The sequence below is a fragment of the Budorcas taxicolor genome, chromosome 5, assembly GCF_023091745.1.
Source record: "Budorcas taxicolor isolate Tak-1 chromosome 5, Takin1.1, whole genome shotgun sequence".
NCBI lineage: Eukaryota > Metazoa > Chordata > Mammalia > Artiodactyla > Bovidae > Budorcas > Budorcas taxicolor.
The window spans coordinates 51,540,876-51,560,802 of NC_068914.1; the positions used below are offsets into that span (position 1 = coordinate 51,540,876).

The window sequence follows — 19,927 nt, forward strand, 5'->3', positions numbered from 1 at the left end:
TACTTCTCATTATTCCTGTCCTAGGTCCTCCACTTAAGTCAGGATGCCTGAGTTCTCTCACACAAGCCAGATATGTTCTTAGGTATCTGTTCCTTCAACTGAAAAAAAAAAAGCTCTCCATCCCTCCAAAACCTAACAGTCCATCAGAACTTAACCCATATGATCTCTGAATTCCTACAGAGCCAGTACTATCATATACAGTACTTAAGAGTTCTCTGATTTTCAAAGGTATATTAATTATACACCTTCAGTAGAAGCTCATTAACCAACTGAAGTAGATAAGGCTCTGGTCTGGATGCTAGGGTTTAATCAAAGGGGAATAAAAACTGTGTCTGCCTCAAATGTGTACAGCAGGGACAATACCATGATATCATCCCCAGGTATAATGGCAAGATACTAAATTACAATCATTCTGATGAGACACTTCTTGCTCTGGGTGATTGGGGAAAACTTCATGCAAGAGCTGACATTTGAGCCAGATTGAAGGCTGAGAAGAATATTTTATGTTGAAACGGGGAAGAGAGCTTCACTGGTGAAAACCCAAGGATAAGCCAAAAATAGGAGTAGAAAGTGGCAAAGCTGTACATTTCATACTGGCAGGGACTGTATCATAAATGTCTCTAAATTTTCCTTGGCGTTACTAAAGGCAACCCTTGGAGATATTGTGGGTTTGGTTCTAGGCCACTGCAATAAAACGAGTCACATGAATTTTTTTGTTTTCCAGTGCATATAAAAGCTAGGTTTATGCTATATTGTATTGTGCAATAGCATCATACCTAAATAATGTACACACCTAAGTTAAAAAAATACATCACTGCTAAAAAATACTAAGCATCACCTGATAACACAGTTGCCACAAATGTTCAATTTGTGAAAAATGCATTACCTGCTCAGTGCAATACAATGAACTTTGCCTGCATAGTTCACATGCAGTAAGGACTTGATGAATTAATTATACTTGGTTGTAAGTGGCTTCATCTAGTTTCTAAGTGAATAATGTGTTATAAAGTGAGGTAGAGAGATATCTTTTATAAGTGTGGGTTAAGTGCAAGAATTTATACTACTAAGACTAAAATTGGAAGGGCAATTTAAAAATAACTTTAATGGCTTTTTTCCAGGCAGTATAGCTATACATAAGTAGCTGGTGCAGAAAGATCCAGTCCCCAGTTGCACAAATACTACCTGTAAAATAAGTAGAAGATAATACCCTTTTTTTGCTCTAATTTAGTAAAATTATGACATTTGTGACCTTTTGAATAAATTACAGAAAAGGTGTTCATTACATCCATACTATGATTAGGTGTCATCTTACCACCTATGAGTTTTGTGACAGTAACTGATATAGTTTTTACATTATCTGGAATTTCAAAGAAAAACAATGTCGTATTCTGCTAATGCAGAAACAACCAGAGATCATAAGAACTGTCATTAAAAAAAAAAAAACAACTTGTTAAAATGAAGCATCATTTTTAATCCTCAGGCCCAAACTTCCAGGAACTTTGGAATGAAATTTAAAACAAAGCCAATGAGCTGTGATTTAATAGCTTCAGAAACTGCCAGGTTCTAAGCTCTCTGCGAGTGAGCCGCCAGCATAACCACTTGTAGGCTAAGGCTCACTGTTCCCAGACTGGCAGCACAAGTCTAATTCTGAATGTGACGTGGGTGATGGGAGATGAAGGTGAAGATTAATCTCACCCTGTGGTAGGTGTAAGCTTTGAAAAAGCAACTGGGGTTTATACATCAGATGGTCCTGAGCAACACCGCGCCTTACCAGTGGAGCTGAAATCCACAGGGCCGATCCACTTGAAGGCAGGTTTCCGGCCTCGATCTTCCGTGACATGCACTTTCTTTATCAGCGCCAAGCTGGTCAGCACATTGGCTATGTCATAGAGGCGTCGTACCTTTGCTTGAAGACATAAAAAACAACTGTGGTCACACCATACCTTGGTCCGGGACATCATGACCTTTCAGTTTGTGTGATGGGTCACTTTCTCAGCCACCAAAGAAGCCTCCAGCAGAGAGCAGTAGGGTAGCATGGGAGGCCAGTGGCTCCTGCGTGAAATCACTAAGGACTCCAGTGTCTGATCACCCCACTCAGCGAAGGTCAGCGTGTCCTTCTGCTCTCACAGCTTCACACTTCGTACCAGAGGCGCCTGGTGACAAGCTGGGATCACTGTGATTGCAAAAACACCGAGGGAGGCAAACGGGCTGTAATTAAAGGTGTAGGAAACGTCATTCTGATCCACGGCTTGTCAGAAGCTTGCCTGGAGTCTCTCCCTGCAGGAGACGGTGGCACCTGCTCTCCCAGGCAGCTGGGCTGTGACAGTGACAGGGGTTCCCTGGAGCTTCTGGCGAGGCTGCACTGCCGGGCACACAGACTGTCCAGGGCTCGAGGTCACGAGGTATGACTGTGCTGAAGACAGTCAGCGCCTCACCTCTAACCCTGCTGGACACCCAGTGGGGGAGGGCTGGGTGGGCATTCCCTGAGTCTGAGAGGTTCAGGGAAGAGACATTTGAAAATACATGCACTGGAGGAGAAATTCAGAGGGGTGGGCGGTAACATGATGCCCACAAAGTAAGCTCTATCCAAGAGTCAACTTACAGGGAGGAAAGCCACTTGAACTCAGGGCTAGGATAAGCAAAGAGCTCTGATTATCGGCCTGTAACATCAAGCTTTCCCTCCAAATGCAATATTCTTCCCAATCCTGATAGAATTGGATTTTATCTAGTCATTTCTCCCACAGGGTGGCTATACTTCCAGCTGGAAACAAACAAAAGCTAACAAATGTTGAATTCAGGGTTTCCAGGGCTTGAATGAGCTACCAGCAGCTGGGGCCTCTGGCTCAGGACCCAGGCTTGACAGAAGAGGAAGATGTTCTGGGTGTGAAACTGGAAACACGCTCTTGTCCAGCATCCATGTCCCACCGCCCACCCCCCCTCCCCTCCCCTCCTGTTCTTCTGGTTCTTACCTGTAGACAACTTTCATGTCCACATCAGAAGAGTATGCGGGGGGTGAGGAGAAAAGGGAAAGAAAACTCAGACATTCCATCTTGGATGCAGCGATACTAAAGAGAAACTCAAAGCCTCTCATACCCTCCCTGACCTGCACGTGTGGGATGCCATTCTGCCTCCAGCATCCACTCTGCCGAGGAAAAGGCATCAGGCAGAACTTTCACCAGGTATTCTAGTATGTGATCAGCTTACCTCTCATAGCACCAAGAAGCTTAAAGAAGGCAAGAAGGAGTGCACATCTCAACAAAATAATTTTTAAAAAAATCTCCAAGGCTGCAAACATCAACATGTGAAACCCTACCCTTTCTGTGCTGCTAAGTGGATTTAAGTGAAGATGCTTACTTTTAAATTTACTATGGTCTGGCGTATCTTGGCTTTCCTCTATCAGTATTTTGGCAGCCACGTCAAGAGTAACAATCTTGGTTTTGGAGACCAGGAACAGCATGACAAACTTCTGGCTCATAATTCTCAGAGACTTGTCTTTCCGACTGTTTGCAGATGCTACAAAGGCAATGAAACGAAAGCATCAAAACATATAATCTACCACCAGAAAGACTGTACTTGTAGACCTATCTAACTCTATCAGCAGATGGAAAGGTCACTTTTGATCACTTGGCCACACATCACAAAAAGATGGTTCATAAAGAAATAAGATAGATTTTTGGGGGGGGTCCTAAAATTATTCTACAGTTGGTATTAGTTCTGAAATGCTTTGTACTCATACTCCACTGAATAGAATCTATGAAGCAATTTTGGAAAAGATTAAAGTAGAAGGGTGAAAGGATAGAGTGGGGATCGGGAACTGTTTTCAGAACATCCACTCTTCCCTCAAAGGCAAGGACTCCACTTGTATTTCTCTGAGCCCACAAGAGCTAGAATACACCATCCACATAGGAGGCGCCCACCTCTTCCATTGCATTTTGGAAATAAGTAAACAAATAAACAATAAGTAAGCAAGAGACACTGCTTAGATGTGTGTTGCCACAGATGACAGGCAAATCATCCCCGACAGATGGCTGTCTCCTCTGGTTATTCAGGTAAAGACTGGTTCAGAGGGTGAAATTAAAGGCATGAGGCAGTGAATGGAATGAAAGCCAGGCCCACCCTTCCATATCTATTTCTTATATTTGCAAGTGAAACATAAGGAATATTTGCACTTTATCATCTTAGCAAGGAGGATTAGGGTGAGAATAAAGATCAAAGAGGGACAGCATACATAGGAGCTAGGAGGGGGGAAGAACAATGCAATACAATATAAGTAAAAAAATTCAGTATCAAATGAAAGGTTGTCTGTCTTCCTAATCAGCATTTTCTGCAAATTGGGTTCTTTTCTAAGTCATCCACTCCAATATACAATTGAACAAATAGAATCTTTTGAAGACAGAAATTCTTTCCAAGTAAATGTTCCTTAAAGGCTCACAAAGAGGAAGCAGCGTGGGACTGTCAGTCTGAAACTGGAACGCCATTCGCCACCTATGATCCAAACACACCAGATACCAAGTGAAAATGCCACTAGACAGGTTTCCCGTGAGGTGGAGTGGGCAGCCCAGCTGGGAAGCCATCTGTCTGCCCGTCTTCATGAGAGAGACCGAGAGGCCACATGCCTCCAGGGTGGCCCATCTGGCCCTCCCCATCTTCAGAAGAGACCAGTGTGGGCCCAGGGGACTCACAGGAGGGACCGTCTGGTTCGGAGAAATCCAGTAACTGTGGATCTTGGGAATCGGGACAGCCATCTCTTCTGCGTTCTCCGAACTTATAATCCATCAGGTCGAGCTCTTTCTGCTGGAGGTATGCCATCTGCTCCTCGTATTTCTGCTCCTCTCCTAACCGCTGGAGGTTCCTTAGGGTTTTCGGCAGGCTGTGCCTCCCGTGCCAGCCGTACTGATTCTTGGCCACCCGGCTGACCAGATGCAGCGACTCCAGCACATTTACAATGTCATAGATGCGTCTCCTTTCAACGCCTGTTTCAAAAATAGAAGCCGACCATTGTCATGCTGAAGAACATTTTTCTAATTTTTTTTTTTTTTGGCAGCACTGCATGGCAGGCTGAACTTCCCCGATCTGGGATCAAACCTGGGCCCCCTGCAGTGCAAGCACAGAATCTTAACCACTGGAGCACAAGCGAAGCCCCGAAGAACACTTATGAGTATAAATTCCATGAAGGCTTGGGCCTTGTCTGTGAACTATTCTGTGTGATGCTTTGCCCAGCAAACATAATTGCTCAACAAATTCATCCTATGAGAATGCAAGCAACAGAAATTATTTTTCCTTTTTCTTCTTGGGATCCAACTCTTGATAAGATCTAGGGTAAACATCCACCCTGAGATGGATGATAGTTCCATCTGTATTACATAAATAGTAGAGCAACTTTTCTTTGAACCTGTTAGGCAAACCACATGAACATTTCAACATGTTAAAACTGGTGGGATTGAGCAATATGCATCATAGTAATAAATGCTTGATGAAGGTTGGACGGTTGACTTTGACTTGCAGTTAGTCCTAATTATACAGACTATAAAACTGTGTCCAATAACTGTAACCTCATTATTGGACGATTCTCCTTCCTGGAGTTTGAATGATGTGAAAAAGTTACCCTGTTAATTTTTGTAATGGCCAGTAGGGAAAACAGATGGTAAATATTCTGTTTCCTACTTTGCGCTGGAAACTTAGGAGTCAAGAGCTTGGGCACCCTTCTCAGGTTGCAGGAGGAAGCGAGGGCCAGGGCTGGAACACACAGGCCTCCGTGTGCTTGTCACAGCTAGGGATAATTCTCCCCGTGCTCTCACACACTGTGTCCTGCCACACAGCCCATCAGTAAAGCACAGAAACTCCTGCACAGGCTGACCATCCAGTTCATGGATTTCCTACCCACTTATGCCACACCCCCTAAATAGCCAGGATTATGAGCAGTCTATTGAATTTACTAAAAATATTTTCATGGGTTAAGTGTGGGGTCTTCAGGGTCAGACTGTCTGGACTGGAATCCCTGGTTATCCCTTACTAGTTGGGTAAGCCTGGGAAGTTACTTACTCTTTCTGTGCCTGGGTATTTATCTCATAAAATGAGGAGGATTCAGTGCGACAATAAACTCAAAGGGATTCTGATAGGTGTTAATTTATCTGCTCTTTGTATATTATTTTGTAAGGACTTCCTGTGTGGCGTGGGAGATACCTAAAATTCCTGCTGGCATTCAAGGTGACAGTAGAAACAGATTTTTTAAACCTCCCATCTGTGTCTCATCCTGTTATGCAATAGACACTTAGGCTTTTGGGACTCACTGGCCCTTTTTTGCTCTCGCCTAAGTATCCGTAACAAATGCTGCCAGGCATCTCCAAGCAAAAGGGCCCAGCAACAAAAATGCCTTCTTCCCTTTCGCTTGCCAACAGCTGTTGTATAATCAGAGCAGACTCAGTGTATGCAGCTCTTGGCTTTCCAAAGACTTAACACAAGAAATAGACCAGATTACAAGAGAACTGTGGAGCTGAGAGGAAGTGCTATCCCTGCTTGAAGAGGCATTTCACAGTCAATCAGAACATTTCGGCTTATGACCCTGAAAGGCTCTTCACCCTCCAAAAGCTCCGGCTCTGCTGCCAGATGCCTGCTGGAAGGTGCTGGCAGGAGCAGTCAGCAGCCCCCTGTCCAGATCTGCCTGGGCCCTGGTTCCATTCTGTTTCCATATATTAACACATCTCGTTTAGAGCGTAACTCGCCATAAACCTTCCCATTACAAATGTCACGTGAATGCAACTGAGACACCCCAGGGCCAGCCATATGCCCAACTGTTTTGTTATTTTGTATTAGATAGGAGCTGTTAAGTCTCCATCTAGTGGCTAGACATCCCAAGAAATAAAGCAGGAAATAAGAAATAAAAGGACGATTCGGACCACTTAGACAGTAAGATACTGCTTGACCTGCACAACAGGTGTGCTGCCTGACTCATGGCTCCCTTTTGCAGTCTGGATTGAGTTTAGCTGTCCTCTGGCTGGGCGCACCTACAAGTTCCATTTCACAGACTGCAAGTCCTGCGGGCTGCTCACCAGGAAGATTCTCTGAGCCTTCGTTTCCTTTTGTCCTCAAGGCGATCCTATTCATCCTAGTCAGGGCGTTGGTTATGCCCTCGAGCATCTACTCATTGTTACCACGCTTCCCTTATGCCCCACAGAGCTTATCAAGAGCATCTCGGCCCAGTAAATTTTCCTAGGCTGTGTAATTTTCCATTTACTAAAGTCATTCCCAGTTCTTTAACTTCTTACCTGTACTACAGTATCAAATGTACATGAGACCAGAAACTGGGAAACAATGCAGTTTGAATGCTCTGCAGATCCTTGGTTAAAATCTGGTCTTACAGCTTGTGACCTGGGACAGAGCCAGCAGTTTAGATTCAATCAAGGAGATGGTTACCCTGGAAACAGCTTCTAGGAAGGGACCCTGTCTTATCTCACATGAAGAGAGATGGAAAGTTCATTTGGCAGGCCTGGGAAATCATGACACAGTAGGAAGTTACTGCAAAAGCCTTGGCATTCTGCTCCAGACGGTTATACAGGAGCCCACAGCCCTGTCCCCCCTTCCAACATCTAATCTTTCTTCTTCTGCTTTAATATCAGCAAGACCTCTTGATAAGGGATGGGTGTATAGAGGAACCCCAAAGAGAAAGACATCGTATGACCTGTTCTTTTACCCTCAACCTCTTCAGACTAGTTTCTACGACCCAGTGCCTCAGCTATGTCTACACCAAGCTTCTGTCCAGCTGGCTCACATCTCGTTTCATTGCTACCAAAGCCAGAATAAGTGTTAGTCACTCAGTCGTGCCCGACTCTTTGCGACCCCATGGACTGCAGCCCACCAGGCTCCTCTGTCCGTGAGATTTTCCAGGCAAGGATACTGGAGTGGGTTGTCATTTCCTTCTCCAGGGCATCTTCCTGACCCAGGGATCGAACCCTGGTCTCCTGCACTGCAGGCAGATTCTTTACCGAGTGAGCTACAAGGGAAGCCAGAATACTGTATCCTATTCCTGGGATCTAAAACAGCTTCCCTGTCCAAGCCCTCTGCTTCCTTTTCCTGACTGTACAGGTTGACAGGACAGCTTGAGGACTGTGGAAGTGGGCAAGGGGAACCTCTCATAACAGCTGAGTAGAAATAGTTCCATGGAGCAGTAAGTTATTAAGCCAGGCCCTGAGCTGGGCATGTTACTGACATTGATGCCTAACTCTTCTAAGCTTCTGCAAGGGAGGTGCTATGGTTTCTATGCTATGACTGAGAAAAGATTAATTAACTTTTTAAATCTCTCTCAGCCTATACATTAGAAAGCTGGGCTTCAAATCCAGTTCTGTCTTACCCAAAGTCCAGCCCACGGTCTTCCCATCACAACCATGGGCTCCTCATTACTTCAATTTCCAGCAAACTTTTTAACCATCCGTTTGAATAATTCAGATTGACAAGGATCAACTGAGTCACATTCTTTGGGCTATGGGAAGATAATAAACCAACTAAAAATATAATCTGTGATAAAGCCTTGCATGCGTGTGTGCATGCATGTCAGGTTGCTTCAGTCGTGTCTGACTCTTTGCAACCTGAAGGACCTCCCAGGCTCCTCTGTCCATGGGATGCTCCAGGCAAGAATCCTGCAGTGGGTTGCCATGCCCTCCTCCAGGCTCATAAAGCCTACTGGGTTGACTTCTTTGACACTTTTCTTCTCCTATATGTAAATTGTCCTAATTTGTTAAGGCGACACTCTGACATCTTCAAATCTTTGTGATTTCTACTTATTCATTGTCAACAGTATGTTCCTTGTGAAACTAACCACAATCCACGTCCACTAGGAGTCTCTACTTGGATCAGTTGCCTGCATATTTATAGCCCAGACACCACTGTACATGACACACAGTCACGCCATGTGAACGGATATATTCCTCTTTGTTATAAGGCTTAGCTGGTTGAATTATATCCAGATGTGCTTTTTCTAGTTGAGCAGACTTGCTGTGAAGGTCACAGTACAGGGCTTCAAACATAACTCTCTTGCTTTCAAATTTGGCTTTGTAACAGAAATAATAGCGGTTCTGAACTCTCAGAAGCATTAAAAAAAAAATAAGCAGCAGGATATGTCTAAAAATCTTTTGAGTCTGTCTGAAATAAGATAGAATTAAGGGATTAGCTATTAATTTGTAACGTGAGTCTTTTGCAAATACATTTTTCGAGGTTAAAGAAACCAAATATTTGTTTGACCCTCAGGCCTAGAAGGCTCCCTGGAATTCTATGCATAACGATAATGACAGAAGGGCAGGTCCTCACTCTTTTGGAGGGCCCGCTCTGTGCTTAGTAGAGGAGGTGATCTGAAGCCTTTGGCTCGCCCGAGGAATCGATTCCCACCGTAACTGGAGACAGGCCTCCAGGTGGCCCCATGATACATACCAAGACTGAGAGCAACTTCATCTAGGGAGATGGTAGTCTTCTCAGTCGACAGAGGGTAACTTGGATAGCGAGCGAGAAACTTCTGGCACAGGAGCCCTAAGCTTTTCTGTTTTCTGCTTGGCCTTTGCTTTTCAAACTCATCCACAGCACTGTCATCCACAGCATCAAGCTACACGGGGCACACAGAAGGGAGGCGGGAGACGTCACGGTTAACATCCTGAAGGAGAGACTGCAGCGGGTGGCTCTGGCGAGTTGAGGGGAACATCCTCATCCTTACCATCCCAGATTCTAGTTAGAATACTCTTCCTAACCTTATTTTCTTAACCTTTTGCCTACTGCTTTTCGGAACTGAACTTCTCCTCCTTTGTGATTTGAGGCTCTGTGTGTGTGTGTTGCTCCATCGTGTCTGACTCCGCAACCCCATGGACTGCAGTCCCACCAGGCTCCTCTGTCTGTGGAATTCTCCAGGCAAGAACACTGGAGTGGGTTCCCATTCCCGTCTTCAGAGGATCTTCCTGATCCAGGGATCAAACCCAGGTTTCCTGTATGGCAGGTAGATTCTTTACCACCTGAGCTGCCAGGGAAGCCCTGAGGCTGAGTCTACTGGTTAAATTAAAGAAGGAACAATGCAATAATTTACAGGCTGCTACCCCCTTGCTACCAGTGTGCTCACCAGGCTGTCGATCTGCATCAGCAGGAGCGTGCTAAGAGCTGTAAAAACCCCAGGCCACCCCTCAGACCTGATGTATCAGAATCTACCTTTCCCTAAGAGCTGTAAAAACCCCAGGCCACCCCTCAGACCTGATGTATCAGAATCTACCTTTCCCTAAGAGCTGTAAAAACCCCAGGCCACCCCTCAGACCTGATGTATCAGAATCTACCTTTCCCTAAGACCCTGTGCAATCCCCGTCAACATGAAAATCTGAGACGGGCTTGCCTACATTGTGTCACCAAGCTCTTATGTTTCACAATTTACCAAGAGCTGACAGACTTGAGCAAGGACAGCTAAATCTTACTCTTCCTGACTCATTCTTATTTTAAGCACGTTAAACGAGTGCCCTTCTTTTATCAACCACATTTGAAAAAGGCTCAATTTAAGTCCCAAGAAAGACTTTTTAAAAAAAGGGTATATATGCTGCTTGCTCAAGAGCTCTGGTTCCCACAGGACGGGTAATTTAAAGATGACTTAATGTTAAAGCACTAAACCAGTGAACTAAACATACATGGGAGAATGATAAAATTTCCCGAATCCCAAATATTTAGATTAGTATTAAATCAGAGTGAAAGTTATAATTCATGGCAGCATTAAAAAACCAAATTTCTTCATTAAATCAAAATTATTAAAATTTAAATAATAAATCAATATCATTATTAATAACTAAAACAATTAAAACAATAATTTTAATTATCATAAAATTAATATCATGGCTTAAAAAAATATCATTAAAAAACACATACTGGTAAAGAGAAAAGAAAAAATAAACTGAAGAAAGGAAAACAAAAACATTCATTATGAAAAATGAGACAGAGAATGAGAGTCCCACTTCAGCTGTAAATAAATAAAAGGAGTAAGTGGAATAGTGCTTTCAACTCAACAGCAACCAAAAAGTTGAGAGTTCTATGACATTTTAATAATTAAGTTAAAAATTTTCAATTCTGTGAAAGCCCTTAGGAGCAGAGCCTGTGTACCTGCAGAGAGCCTGTAAACGCATCATCCTTGTTCTCAATGGGCCTGAACAGTCCCTTTTTCTTCTCCCGGTCTCTCATGTCCGGGCTGGCAGCACTAATGAGGATCTTCAGGTTAGCGGTGGGCGTCCATGGTTCTGCCTGCTGTCTGTCCACAAGCTTAACCGGAGTGATGGGATTTCTTTCTGGAGTGAAGATTTTTTGCTTCGATAAGTCAATTGGTTCATTTTTTATTGGCGTCTTTGGGGCCATCCTTGAGAGATCAACAAATATATTTTCCTATTTAAAAAAAAAAGACCTTTTAGCAAAAATGAGAAAGAGCAGGTATCAGGTAAGAGTGCAACTTGTTGCCATCATTCACTAAGACCATAAACTGCAAACAGACCATACATTCAGGGCTGAAAAATATCAGGACAGGATAAAAGAAAATAAACAGAAGGACCTATGGGAATCAAAAGGTAGCTCCAATGAGAAACTGATAATTGGCTACTCCTTTTAAACTTTTTAAAAAAATAGTTTATCAGTGTTTATTTATTTTTAAAAAATTAATTAATTTATTTTACTTTACAATATTGGTTTTGCCATACATTGACTTGAATCCGCCACGAGTGTACATGTGTTCCTCATCCTGAACCCCCCTCCCACCTACCTCCCCATCCCATCCCTCTGGGTCATCCCAGTGCACCAGCTCCGAGCATCCTGTATCATGCATCAAACCTGGACTGGCGATTTTTCACGGCATCTCTGTGAAAGAGGGCATGAGTGTATCTATCACTGGTGGAGGTTTATAATAGTTGGGGATGATAATAAGAGCCAATGTGGGTTGAATCCATACTGCTCCTAAGTGACATATTTTTTAAACACTACGCACAAGTTTGCACTAACTAGTGAAGCGCGATTATGTTTTTGTTCAATGTTCACCAGTGCTAACACAGCAGTTAATGGAAGGGCGTCCACAGAAGGCCACATTTCAAACCACCCAGCAATGTATGGTCCCTCCCCTAGAGTGGTGCTTCTCAAACTACCCTTGCTGAAGGACCAGTGCCTTTCACTTCCAAACTCCCGCAGACGGATACATGGTCTTCCTTCACAGGACCCACATGCAACTCCCATCACACGTGACACTCCCCTTGAGTCTGCCACTCAACCCAACCTATAGCTTGTCCAACAAGAAGAGACCACTGGTCACAGGCTTACACGTTACAGGGGCAAGATCCAATTACTATAGAGGTTTCTAAATGCTAAACTCTCAAGTTCTGTTATTGATTTTTTGCAGCTTGATAGAAGTTTGTGGACTAGCACCTTCCCCCAGACCATACTTTAAATAAAATGTCTTAGCTAATTATAAGAAAAGATTAATGATGGGTCCATTAATCCATTAAGAAAAAGGATTGAGTACACAGAACTCACATTTGAAACTACTAAGTTAGTTTCTGAAACAAATTTCTTTCCCACAGAATAAGATTTGCCATTCAAAACCAGAAAAGATTCTGCTCTTCCCACAGCTGAATTCAGCTCCAGGCAATTGTGCCCAACGTAATTAGCAAGGTGGATGAGTTGCATATTTGATATTCTTGTATCACTCTATGGTGGTGAGTTGCATATTTGATATTCCTGTATCACTCTATGGCTTATTGGATGCTTGGATCTTGGCTGAGAAGTGGTTTTAAAAAAGTGTTTTCCTATAAATGAGTAACATGTGAAAAGGGAAAACAGAATTGTTTGGGAGAAACTGGAATTCGTGGCAGCAGGCCATCTCTTGTTCCTTGGATCAGTGGAAGCTGCCAGCTAGCCACGGTGAGTGAGTTCTGTCCCAGGGTAATGGGAAGGGAGTGGAGATGGGGGTGACAATTTCTCACACCACTGCAGCAGTAAGCATCCAGCCTATATCTCCCCAGATCTCGTAACAAGTCCCTACTAGTGTGCAATTCTGATGAGTCTTCTGCAGGGGAACTCTCAAGCAAAAGTACTGAGTGCATATTATGTGCCACAGACAATACCTGTTTCATGCCCTTTGTTTTTTTGGCTGTGCTGTATCTTTGTTCCTACGCATGGGCTTTCTCTAGTTGTACTGAGTGGGCTTCTCAGTGCAGTGGCCTCTCTTGTTGAAGAATCCAGGCTCTAGAGCAGGTGGCCTTGGCAGTTGTGGTGCACAGGTTCAGTTGCCCTGTGGCGTCTTCCCCGATCAGGGATCGAATCCATGTCCCTGGCATTGGCAGGTGTATTCTTAACCGCTGGACCGCCAGGGAAGTCCTGTTTCATGTGCTTTACACCACTAACTCCTCATCCAATCCTCTAACCTGGGTATTATTATTTTTCAAGCCGACAGATGAAGAAACTGAGGCACACGGAGGGTACCTTGCCTGAGGTCACATACAAACTCATTCAGTATAAAAGTCATGGGTAGGGCAAGAAATAGCTGATAGCATTTTCTGAATTTCTGCGTCCAAGTTTCCGAAATTCTGCGTCTAGAAATAAGCTTGTCTGGAGTATGAATTGGGATGGAGTTATCTTTTTTGCGGCTCCAGGGTACCCGGCAGGCCACTGATCCCCACAAGCATCTATGGAGAGGCATGGGGAGCAGTTCTGCACGCAGGCTGGTAGGGCCAGCACATCAGCAGGGTGAGTGCAGGCAATTTCCTTCTCCTCACTGTATGTTAATTCTCTCAACTGAAAACGAAGTTCATAAAAATACTGATCTCCAGAGTTAGGAGAATAGTTCCTGGCGTATAGTGAGCACTCAATACAACTTAGCTATTCTCTCCCCGCACTTTCCCGTTCTTTATTACCATCCATCCTTGAGCTCAGAGCTAATAGAACAGAGCACATCTTATTGCTATTTAACTTCCTGGGCGTGTGTCTTGTCTCATTAACAAGACTGTTCACCTCTGGAAGTCAGGGAGCTACTTCTACATGTCTCATTCTTCACTATTTTTGGCACAATGCCTTGCCCCTCGTAGGTGCAAAAGGAACAACAGGCTTTGATTATCGAGTTATTTCCAAAGGTCTCCCCACGGTGGAGGGTGTGGCCCAGGCTTGCGGAGCTGCAGAGATTCTTCCTCCTTCTCCACTGCCTCCGTGGTAGCTGTCTTCCGAGGAACACTGAGCTCCTGCTACTTTTCCCTACTGAGGAGCAATTCAGATCAATTATTTCCTCTAGCACTTTGATGTATTTTCACTACAGTTTAAGTAATACTTGGGGCTTCCCTGGTGGCTCAGATGGTAAAGAATCTGCCTGCAATGCTGGAGACCCAAGTTCAATCCCTGGGTAAGTAGGAGGGCAGTAAGGTCACGTGGTAGGTTACGATCATCACCATATCTCTACATCCACAGAAAATAAAACAGAAAATTGTTCTGAGGTCTCAGGTGGGCAGAAAGTCAGCTGCAACCGAATCACACCGTGCTCCATCTGTCTATCCCCAAATCCCAACACTGTGGAAAGTGGAGGAAGGGATTGGATTGAGAAACCTGGTTTTGGACTCCACTCTGTATTTTTTTGATACTGGACAAAGTGTTGGTTTTGTCTGGACTCAAGTTTCCAGATCTATAAAATAAAGGGTTCAGACCAAAGTACCTATCCCCAAGGCTTTCCAGCAAGGCTGCCCAGCCATGTGGTAGACACTGGGGTGTACCCAGCTCTCTTAAGGAACGAATGCCTCAGCTCCCCAGCTGCTGAGGGAGTGCCAACAGTAAGCACCTTCATGCTTTGGCTGAAGTGGACTGACTCGTCCAGGACATGCCCCTTCCTGAGAGACCAGTACTATCCTCAGGGGCTGGGAGAGGCCACACTGACACAGAGAAGCTGGGTCCTCTTGGCCAGACTCAGAACCACTCCGGGGGCGGCGGGGGGTCATCCCAGAGCTTCGCTCAGGGTGACCCCAACTTCCGCTGAGACTGATCTGCTGCTCCACGTCACTTGCTGTCTCATTCTGCTGCCTTCTTATCCCTTAAATGGGCACCGTCCCCAGGGCACTCCCTGATACAGCACCTGAGCGCTTATCTCCGCGTCAGATCTGCTGGCCAGGGAAAAGCTGCCACACCCTGGAAATAACCTCTTCAGTGAGAGCGGTCCTACAGAGAGCACCCGGGAAACAGATTCTTCGGTTCTTGTGTGCACCTTGGCTTACCTGCCACGCAGTTGCTGTGAGGATCAGGCCAGATACCAAGGGCCCAAGTGCTTTGTAATCTGTCAACTGCTGTAGGAAAGTTCATCATCATTCTTATTTACTACACCAGCATTACGACTGAGCTGCCATAGAAAGGACCTGGTCATCAGGAGATCTGGGTTCTAATCTTGCTTCTCTCTCAGATGCAGCCTTGATCACATTACCTTAAAGAGGACATCAGCAGCAGCGCGTTCAAGGCCCCTGGTGATATTGCGCCAACCTCTTTTCCAGTCCCACTTCATGCATGTCCCACATTTTGCCCAAACAGTCCTCCATGTTTCTTCAAACCTGCCCCGCATCTTATCACACCTGAGCGGCTGTGCACACCATCACGCTGAAACTCACCCTACTCTTTCAGGCTCATCGCAAATGTGACAGGCACGCCCGGAGGTGTCTCCTAGTCATCGACACTCTCTCTTCCCCTTCAGGGCACACTTTCCAGAATGAGTAATTCACACCCAGGACGTTCCCCTGGGGCTTCCTCAAATCACCAGTCTGTTCTAATCCACTGCTCTCATGCAGATCACATCTTAGTTGACAAGTCAATGGCAAAACACCACATTTGACCTCACTGCTGCAGTTAAGACTGTTGACTATCTGCTTTATAAAACTCTCAGTCTTTCTGAGCTAGTACTTTTTCTCTCTTGGTTCTCTTTCTATTTGTGACTGTTCCTTCTCAGCCTCCTTCATAGGCTCCTCGTTTTCTGCTCTTAGAAACCTCAGCCCTCCACACTTCCCTGTTTGCTCTCTGGGGCAGCTCACCCACTCATGGCTTTAAAACCAACATGTATTTGATAATTCCCAAGTTTGTATCTGGCTAGAACCTTCTATGAATCCCCAAATCAGGCAACCAACTGCCCCTTGCACATATTTATTTATTTACCTGTAAGCACATGGGTATAAATAAATGCTTCGAGTCGAACTCGCCTTCTTTTTTTAACCACTCCCAAAAGAGGTGAGCCTGATCCCTGTGTTGGGAAGATCCCCTAGAGGAGGGCACGGTAACCCACTGCAGTACTCTTGCCTGGAAAATCCCATGGCGAGAGAAGCCCAATGGGCTATAGTTCATAGGGTTGCAAAGAGTTGGACACAGTTGAAGCAACTTAGCATGCAAAGGATGAATGACCTTCAAAGAAAACCCATGCCCACTAAGTCTAGGTGAGGTCCCCAAATTCACTATGTTAGCTTCCACTTCTTTACATATATCCTTTCTTTCCACTTGCCTAAGTCTTAGCATTCATTACTTCAAGACCTAGCTCAAGAGTTATCTCCTTCACATAGCCCTCCCAAAGCTCAGTCTTTACTGTCCATTCCTTCATCCCAAACCATCCTTTCTCTGCTTTTGTCATTCCTAAATGCAGTACAGACAACTGAAAAGGAGTCTTGTTTATAATCTTACAACGTAGGCACAGTAAACTTTACGTTTTAAGGAAAAGTTTCTCTGTGAGTGGTAAGAAATATGTGTGCCTAATACAGTACTATAGACCTTGACCGACGAAGATCAGACAGTCAAGAAAGATAAGTCCTCTACATGCTGACTGACCCACAGGACACTGTTCCAGGCACCCACCAGAGGGTTTCAGGAAGTACCACTAGCTTCTGGCCACTCTGGAAATTTTGAGCATTTCTTGAATGTCCACACTGCATAGACTCAGATGATTCTTCTGCCTACAAAGTCCACCTTATTCCTCTCGTTCCCTCACAGGCTGAAGTCCTCAGCCCAAGTATTATCTCCCCTGTGAAGCTTTCCAGCTTTCTCTAGACTCCCTGTGAATTTCTTTCTTACTCTTCTGTTCTGCTGGGGCAATTGGTTCCCACCCCTATAGCACTTAACAAATCACAGGCTAGTTGGTGAGTTTACATCTGAGCCCTTGAAACATCTCTCAGGTGATTGAGGGCTAAGCCCGCATCATATTTATCTTTGGGCTGTCAGTTCAATTGAGTAAGGGTGAACAATATGGGTTGTTGGGTTATAGACACCCTGAGAAGAGAGTCTACTTACTAATTCCAATTCATAAAAAATAGGCTTAGGGAAGCTAGGAGATTTATTAAAACACTGTATCCCCAGCAACTGGAACATAAATATTTGTTGAAAAACTGAATAAATAAATTTATTCAAGCTCAAGGAGCTAACAAATGGTAGAATAGGAATTCAAATCCAGATCTGGCTCCAAATCCCACATTCTCAGTATCCCTAGAAATCTTCTTTCCTTTACTTTACAGCAAGGTGAAAAGAGAGATGAAAGCCCCTTCGAGCATCTCTTGGAGCACTCATCTCTTCCTTTGCCATCTCTTTGACAGGTGAAATAAGCCCTGCATTCTATTTCAAACATTTTAGTCACTTTCCTAAATCTCTATGGAGTCATTTGACATTCTCTCTATACCCACTAAAATATGAAAGCTCAGCCAGACACAGTACTTACTGGGCTAGAGTAGGAGAAGCACCCTTGTTGAAAGCACTTAAAAAGTCATCCACTTGGGAGGAAAGAAGTGGATACCAACTTTGCCTTTTCTTCCCCCTTTGCTCTGTCTCTATGTAAAGGTATACACACGGCTTCACTGGTGGCTCAGATGGTAAAGAATCCGCCTGCAGTGCAGGTGATCCAGGTTTGATCCCTGGGTCAGGAAGAGCCCCTGGAGAAGGGAATGGCAACCCATTCCTGTATTCTTGCCTGGAGAATCCCACAGAGGAGCCCGGTGGGCTACAGTCCATCAGGATGCAAAGAGTCAGACACGACTGAGTGACTAACACTTACTTACTTACTTACTTAAAGGTATACACATTCTTTCAAGACTGTTCCATCCAAATTATGAAGGAAAACAAAAAGTTTGGCTCTGAAACTTGCAAAACCAAAACTCTGAATATATACTTTAAAGTCTGGGCATTGCCACTCTCATATGGCAAATGGAATTTTTTTTAAAGTCCTCTTTAAAAACACTAATGTTTTGGTATACTACTGTTCCCAACAAAAATAAATCAAACCCTGGGGTGGGGGGTGGTGGTAGAAATCATACATGAAAAAGCATATAATTTCACACCTATCCAAAATTAAATGGTTGTCAAGTATTCTTCAAAGGCCCATATAACAGGTGCTTCGCAGTCAGGCAGTTTCATGATGGACGCTAAGTCTAAAAAGCTCAAGGACCGAGAGAAGTTCAATGCCTAAGGAAGTGGCTGTGCTCAAATTGATATTTAAAGTTTCTAAACCTGGCTATGTCATATCTACTTGCCTCTGCCTAAAAATGCTTAGATATTCATTACTAACAAGCTCGCCCACCTTTTCAGGAGGGCACCAGCTGGCAAGGGCATTGTGATGACGTGAGTGCCGTTTAGACACTGCTATGCTTGGTTACTTCGTCACGTTTCTTGAACACAGCCCCAGTGTCTTACAAATTACAAGGCATGCAAAACCACAAGGGCAAAACCAGCAGGGGCGCCGCGAAATACTCAGTCTTGGTGAGCTCAGTCACTTCATCGGAGGCACTGCTCATGCTCTTGGGAAGATGGACAGCCTCATCAGTATGAAGACCATCTCTCTATACTTTAATAATCTAGCACATAGAGTTTTCCTGGGAACTGAGACTTAACATTTCTGACCAGCATTAGCTAATTCCACTTTTTTTTTTTTTAAATTGTATTGGGGTATAACTGATTAACAAACCATGCTGTGATAGTTTCAGGTGAACAGCAAAGGGACTCAGCCATACATACACATGTATCCATTCTCCCCTAAACTCCTCTCCCAGCCAGGCTGCCACAGAACATTGAGCAGAGTCCCCTGTACTATACAGTAAGTCCTTGTTGGTTATTTGTTTTAAATATAGCGCTGTGTACACGTCCATCCCAAACTCGCTAAACGCTTCCTTCTCCCTACACCCCCGACCAGAAGCGCCTACGGGAAGTCTGTGAGCCTGTTTTGTAAGTTCATTTGCATTAATGCATTAATTCTACTCTTGATAACTATAAGTACTACAATCTTTTGACTGCAGTGTCCCGCATATCTTCGATTCATAGAAATTTGCTTCAGCATTACATGTAACCTAGCCTCTTTCCATTACTCAGTGACTGAGAAACTGAAGGATAATGGTTGGATGTCTCCTCCATTAAAAAAAAGCATAGTTCTAAAATGTTCACCAAGATTATTATAAGGCAAACACAAGTGGGGTGCTAGAATCCTTAACTGAATTAGACATTACCATCCGAAATATGATAGAGCTTAAGGTATTTAAGTTCACTTACCTTTTGTGCATTTTCCCCATCTTCAATTGCAAAATCTAGTCTGGGCGGCCTGCTGATCAGGTCTTTTAGCGTTAGACAGTTTACCTCCATCTGTAACGTACAGTTACATTAGAAAATGACTTTGCAGTAGGATATTCTTTCCGTCAACAGAAATATCTATTACTTGCTCATGAACATGAACTTCCCCTCCCTAAACTCATCCTGGGAATTTCCAGGATCGTGGCTACCCCGCGTCTGTAAAACGCACATGAACGAACACAAACACTTAAAGTTGTGCTTAGCAATGACTGAAATTGGGAAGAAAAAAAAACCTGATAAAAATAGTCGTTTTGAATGAAAAGTAACAGGACAAAATGAAGTTTCATGTCAAGAGGGTGTAGGGCAAATCTGTCAGAAAGTACAGGGTCTCCTGGGT

The 19,927-nt window shown here is 44.2% G+C and overlaps 1 protein-coding gene across 1 annotated transcript in view; it reads right to left on the bottom strand.

Annotated features, from left to right (window-relative positions):
• E2F7 (E2F transcription factor 7) overlaps positions 1-19,602 on the bottom strand; it is a 33,271-nt gene extending 13,669 nt beyond the window's left edge. Inside the window, exons 1-6 of the mRNA XM_052641327.1 lie at positions 19,513-19,602; positions 11,110-11,385; positions 9,421-9,589; positions 4,683-4,973; positions 3,355-3,513; positions 1,772-1,906 (exon numbers count right to left, since the gene is read on the bottom strand). Of these exons, the coding sequence (XP_052497287.1) occupies positions 1,772-1,906; positions 3,355-3,513; positions 4,683-4,973; positions 9,421-9,589; positions 11,110-11,385; positions 19,513-19,602 (1,120 nt within the window). The remainder of the gene's footprint in view (positions 1-1,771; positions 1,907-3,354; positions 3,514-4,682; positions 4,974-9,420; positions 9,590-11,109; positions 11,386-19,512) is intronic.
• Positions 19,603-19,927: the final 325 nt, after the last annotated feature.